Source organism: Chiloscyllium plagiosum, chromosome 27, assembly GCF_004010195.1.
Source record: "Chiloscyllium plagiosum isolate BGI_BamShark_2017 chromosome 27, ASM401019v2, whole genome shotgun sequence".
Classification (NCBI taxonomy): Eukaryota; Metazoa; Chordata; class Chondrichthyes; order Orectolobiformes; family Hemiscylliidae; genus Chiloscyllium; species Chiloscyllium plagiosum.
In genome coordinates, this window is record NC_057736.1 from 51,422,211 (window position 1) to 51,428,723 (window position 6,513).

General features: G+C 39.4%; 1 protein-coding gene across 1 annotated transcript in view; it reads right to left on the reverse strand.

Moving 5' to 3' along the window:
• Positions 1-273: 273 nt before the first annotated feature.
• The window catches only part of LOC122563779 (chloride anion exchanger-like), a 77,340-nt gene continuing 71,100 nt past the window's right edge, over positions 274-6,513 (reverse strand). The window contains exons 19-21 of the mRNA XM_043718003.1: positions 3,232-3,377; positions 1,382-1,438; positions 274-1,295 (exon numbers count right to left, since the gene is read on the reverse strand). Coding sequence (XP_043573938.1) covers positions 1,272-1,295; positions 1,382-1,438; positions 3,232-3,377 — 227 coding nt within the window. The 3' untranslated portion in view covers positions 274-1,271. The remainder of the gene's footprint in view (positions 1,296-1,381; positions 1,439-3,231; positions 3,378-6,513) is intronic.

Consider the following 6,513-nt stretch of genomic DNA (forward strand, 5'->3'; position numbering starts at 1 on the left):
CTGAATTTGCTGATGACACCAAGATGGGCAGGAAAGTAAGTTGTGAAGAAGACATAAAGATTCCACAAAGGGATGGGTAAAGTGAGAGGTAAAAAATTTGGCAGATAAAGCATAATATGCTAAAATATGAACTTGTCTATTTTGGCAGGAAGAATAAAATTATTTACAATTACATAAAATATTACAGAACTCTAACATACAGAGGGAAGCAGATGTCCCAGCATAAAAATCACAAAACGTTAATTTGCAGGTACAGTAAATGACAAGGAAGGCAAATGGGATGTCCTTATTTATTACAAAGAGAATGGAATATAAAAGTAGAGAATTTTACTGGAGTTGTGCAGCGTTTTGGTGAGACCACATCCAGAGTACCATGTACAGCTTTCTTCTCCTTATTTAAAAAAGGGCATAATTGCATTGGAAGCAGTTTGGAGAAAGATTTCTGAGCTGATTCCTGGAATGAGGGTAATGTCCTATGAGGAAAGTTTGCATATTTTGGACATGTTTTCAATGAGAGGTGATCTTCTTGAAACGTCTTTTCGATAATTGAAAGCCCCTGAGGGGACTTGACAGGGTGGATACCAAAGGATGAATCCCTTTTCAACAGAGGTTAGAACTAGGAGACACAGATCAAAAATAAGGAGTTTTCTAGTTCAGACAGGTGAGGGTTTTTTTTCTGTCAGAGCTCTCTTCCCCAAAGAGTACTTTAACCAAGGTTATTGAATATTTTTAAGGTTGAGTTAGACAGATTCCTCATTGACAAGGGAGTTGAGGATTTATAGGCAGACAAAAAAGAAGTGACAACAATCAGATCAATCATGGTTTTATCAAATGGTAAAACAGGTTCAAGGTGCTGAATAGCAGGTCCTGCTGCTATTTCTCTGAAAGAGTGAATAATGTGATACAACTTTACAGCTATTATCAATTTTAGAGGGTGGGATGTGTGTGATCAGCAAATTTATGTCCGATTTGTTAGAACTGCTACAAATTTCTTCATAAACAGACCTCAGACCCACACTGATGATAGGATACTGCCTCACTTGTTAAATCAGCATTGATTTGTCATGTACAACATTATGTCACATCTTTGCCTTAAAAATTACAAATATACATTCATTAGCCAAAATTTCAAGATGGATTGTGACAGTCTATGCAAAATAAATTCTGCACATAAATCAATCTCAAATTATAGTCCTTTCTGGAACTTGTTATTTTGCAATTCTCTGATCCAAATATTTGTTGCATCAGTTTTCTGCTTGTTTTACAGACACTCAGAACTTTGTATCTGATTGCACCTGAAAGTAAACCAGATTATGGAAGTGTTAACTTGGCAAGAATAATACTGTCTCCTAAAAGAATGAAGGATATATTTTTAGCTTACCCCAAAGTTCCTCTTTTTTAAATCTCCTTCAGAATTTGTTTCCTTGATGTTATGTACCTACAACAAAATTAATGAGCTCTGTTATCTGAGTTTAGATTGTAATCCAATTGTAATTCACATTTTCACATATTGTAAACTTTGTGACTCCAGGGGTGGCCTGATATTGTATTAATTGTGAATATGAGCAAACAGCAGATAATTGTTTTGTACTGTTTCTATTTCAATACTCAATATTGTTTTCTTCTGCATGTGATTAGTTAATGTGTTTGATGCATTGTTAACAGGTTCACTAATTGTTTCTGTACATGATTAGTTGATTATTTGATGATCTTCTGATATTACAATAACTAGTTCACCTCTTTTACAGATAGAATGAAAATGCATGTAGAAGAAATTAATTTTAAAAAACTGTTGGTTCAAAAGCTGTTTGGCCCTGTTTTCTTGATTTGAAGAAGAATTATCTATAAATTTCTAGGTCTCACAGAGAGATCCAGATGAAGGTCCAGAATATTGTGCCTTCCTTCAATTCTTCCAGTGTATCAGACCACACTTCGGGTTTTTATAATGTGTAGCCACTATCACAATGTGTGAAATGCAACAGCCATTTTGGACTGAGAAGGATCCCAAAGAGCAATATAAGAATGACAAGAAGATCTGTTTATGTGCTGTTGATTGAGTGCAACATATTGTCCAGAGTTTTCCCTGTTCTTTTTCAAAAATATTGGATACAGGAGAAGGTTACAAGGGTGAGGCATTGAAAGCTATGGGACCATGCGAGAGACACTTGGGCCAGGGAGATATGGGCACTGAGATCCTGGAGGATAAGGGGCCATTGTAGGAGTAAAAGACAATGAAGGACAAGGAGCTACGGAGAGGAGGCATAGAACCATGCAGAATTACAATAGGACACTGATAGTCATGTGGGATCAGAGGTGATGTGATCAAACATACAGGAAGAAAGCAAAGTAAATATATGTGCAGAAGGGGAACATGAAAATGCAAAATGAATTTTCAAAAGAAATGAAGGGGAAAGGTGAAAATTCAAAGTAAGTAACAAACAACAATCAATTCAGGCCGCTACATTACAGGAAGGATGTAGTGGCTTTGAAGAGGGTGCAGAAGAAGTTTATCAGAATGCTGCCTGGATTAGAGGATATGAGCTATAAGGAGAGGCTGGAAAAACTAGGCTATTTTCCCTGCAGAGGGGACACCTGATGGAGATTATAAAATTATGAGAAGCATACATAGGGTTGACAGAGTTCTCATGTCAAATACTAGAGGTTATGCACTTAAGGTAAGATTGATAACTTACAGTGTGGAAACAGGCCCTTTGGCCCAATAAGTCCACACCGACCCACCACCCACCCAGACCCATTCCCCTACACTACAGGCAATTTAACATGGTCAATTCACCTGACCTGCACATTTTTGGACTGTGGGAGGAAACCTGAGCACCCGGAGGAAACCCACGCAGACACGGGGAGAATGTGCAAACTCCACACAGTCAGTCGCCTGAGGTGGGAATTGAACCTGGGTTTCTGGTGCTGTGAGGTAGCAGTGCTAACCACTGTGTCGCCCACTAAGAGGGGAATGGCTCAAGGGAAATATGAGGAGCAAGCTTTTACACAGAATGGTAGGTGCATGGAACATGCTTCCAGGGGTAATTGAAGAGGCAAATACAATACGGGCATTTCAGGGTCTTCTTAGTTAGGCACATGAATAAGCAACGAATGGAGATATATGGACCATGGGCAGGCAGAAGGAATTAGTTTAATTTGGCATTGTGTTCAACACTTCATCATGGGTGGAAGGGTCTGTGCTGTACTGCTGTATGTTCTAACCAAAGATACCTTGTCACATATGATGTTGACAGAATTACTGGGATCATGCTTGTCCAATATGCAGAGCATTGCATCGTGGATAGTAAGGAAGAATAGTTTTGGACTGATTTCATCGTCAAAAAATTCACAACTTTTTAATTTCGCCAGGATTAAATCTGAGAATAAACGAAATAACAAAAGTTAACCCATTTGGTTTAAAATTGAAACAAAACTTGGCAGTTAAATGTTAATAATCTGTTACATTCTTTATGGCAACTACACTACTATTACCACGTGCCAATCAATCAGCACTCTCCTCTCAGGTAGCATAAATGTTGTATTTCTTATGAATTATATTGAAGAGTTCAAGATGAAAAGCTTCAAAAATGTCTTTTTTCACAATACCAAAATAATTCTATGTTAAAACATTTTTATTCCCAAAACTTTTAATTTCAAGCAGCCACACCAATCAAAGGCTCAAATTCTTACCTGGTAAATCTCCAAGTCCCAATCTTTGGGCTTGCCACTGCTCAAATTTGGTTGGAAATTTGTGCTTACAAAGTACAAGATGGAGTAACTGGCACAACAGGATAAGCACCTTATCCAACCAGAAATGTGTCCACTGGCACTCACCTGTGCATGAGGAATAGCTCAACCCAGCATTTTTTATTCATCTTCAGAAAGCTAGAAACAATGATAAGGCCAATACTTATTGCCTATCCCAGTTGCCCTGAGATAGTGCCTCTTGAATAACTCCTGTTTGAGTGGTGAAGAGGCTTGCATATCTGTTAGAACTAATGTAATGGGAACAGGAGTAGTCCATGTGGACCCTTGTGCCTGCTTCACCATTGAACAGGATTATGACCAATTTTTAATCCCAGAAATCTCAATATGCCTTAATTCTCTGGTCCAAAAGTGTGTCAGTCCCAGTCTTGAATATACTCAGCAGCTGAATTTGCATTTCTGTCTGAGATAGAGAAGTCCAAAGGTTCAAGTCCTTGAAGTGAAGACACTTCTCTTCATCCCAGTCTTACTCTAAGGCTGATGTTTTCTCTTATGACTACAACCCCATGTTCTAGATTCTCTAGCTGTAGTGATGTCAAACCTGTTCAGAATTGTATCTGCTGCATTGACATCAACTCCCATTATTTTAAATTTCAAAGTATGAATAACTGAGAACTCACTGCCCACAAGGGTGGTCAAAGTAGAGATGTTGAATGATTTTGAAGGGAAATTTGTTGTGTCATGTAAGAATATAAGGGATTTGAAACTAAGGCTGAGAATTTTAAAATCAAACCTTGCTTAACTGGGATCCAGTCCAGGTCAGCAAGTACAATGTGGCAAATGATCAGGACTTTGTGCAAGCAAGAGGCTGTGTAGCAGATCTTTGGATAAACCCAAGTTTTATGGAAAGTAGGATGTAGGAAGCCAGCCAGGGCAATATGGAATAGTCAAGTCTTGAGGCAAGAGATGAGGCTTTCAACAGCAAGGGTGGAATTGACCTTAATCAGCCTCATCCTGCTACATATTATCCACTGACTACTTACATATTGCTAGAACCTTGGCATTCCCTTTTATATTACTTGCACCTGATTCTCATTTTGTCTCTGTCTTCACTTCACCTTTCAATTTATTCTATTTGACTTGGTTCTCTTTGAAGAATTCACCTGAAGAATTCTGTCCTTGTTGCATGAAATAAGCCTGTACCTAAAATATTTTATCTTGAAGATCAACCATTGTTCCATTGCAGTTTTCTTGTCACTTTCTGTCTGTTTTACTCTGGCAAGATCCCTGCTCAGCCCGTTGAAGTTTCTGTCTTCCAATATAGATTGCTCCATGTAGTCCCCAATCAAACAAAGGAAGCACATGGCGAGGTCATTGCAAGAGAGAGAAAGAGAGAGAGAGAGAGAACCTGCACAGTTACTGCCTTTGATATTTGAATTTGTGTCTGTCGGAGTGCATCAGGGAAAATGATCAAACAGTGAAATTCACAACTGATCTTGGAGGAACTGTTAGGCAAAGATCACAGCACAGAATCAGATAAGTTAATCGTTGTTTTAAGTGTGGCCGACAGAGAATCTGCAGTAGTGAGTAGAGTAGGTTCTTTCTGATTATATGTTTTTGGAGATATGTCTCTTGATTAAACTTAAAATATAAGCCATAACTATTAATTTAACCTTGGCAGTGCTTGTAGAGGAATAAGACAGTGTTATTTTCTGGGTCTGTAGATTGTGAAGGAGCAAAAATGGCGTTTCTTAGAGTGATATGTACTTCTTGTCAGATGTTGGTGTTTAAAGAGAGTTTAAGGGTTACTGTGGATTATATCTGCCATAAATGCTGCTGGCTGTGAATCTTATCAGATCGAGAGAAGCAATGAGGAATTTGTAACAGCAACAGTATGTAATGGATGGTAGTTATAGGAAGGGGGAAAGTCTCATAGATGGGTTAACTCCAGGAAAGGTAAGAGAGGCAGGCAGCTAGTGCAGGAGTCTTTTGTGGAAATACCCATTTCAAACAGGTATGCTGTTTTGGAAAATGTAGGGGGTGATGGATTCTCAGGTGAGCATAGCATGAACTGTCAAGTTTCTGGTATTGAGACTGGCTCTAATGCAACAAAGGATGCATCGGGTTCCAAGAGATGAATTAGGGGATTCTCTAGTTCAAGGTACAGACAGACATTTCTGTGGCCAGCAGCGATAAAGCAGAATGGTGTGTTGCTTCCCTGGTGCCAGGATCAAGGATGTCTCAGAGAGGGTGCAGAATGTTCTCACGGGGGAGAGGGGCCAGCAAGAGGTCATTGTCCATGTTGGAACCAATGACATAGGAAGGGAAAAGGTTGGGATTCTGAAGGGAGATTACAGAGAGTTAGGCAGGAATTTAAAAAGGAGGTCCTTGAGAGTAGTAATATCTGGATTACTCCCGGTGCTACGAGCTAGTGAGGGCAGGAATAGGAGAATAGAGTAGATGAATGCATGGCTGAGGAGCTGGTGTATGGGGGAAGGATTCAAAATTTTGGATCATTGGAATCTCTTTTGAGGTAGAAGTGACCTGTACAAGAAGGACAGATTGCATTTAAATTGGAAAGGGGCTAATACATTCGCAGGGAGATTTGCTGGAGCTGCTCGGGAGGATTCAAACTAGGAAGATGGGATGGTGGGACCCAGGGAGATAGTGAGGAAAGAGATCAGTCTGAGACTGGTACAGTTGAGAACAGAAGCGAGTCAAACAGTCAGGGCAGGCAGGGACAAGGTAGGACTAATAAATTAAACTGCATTTATTTCAATACAAGGGGCCTAACAGGGAAGGCAGATG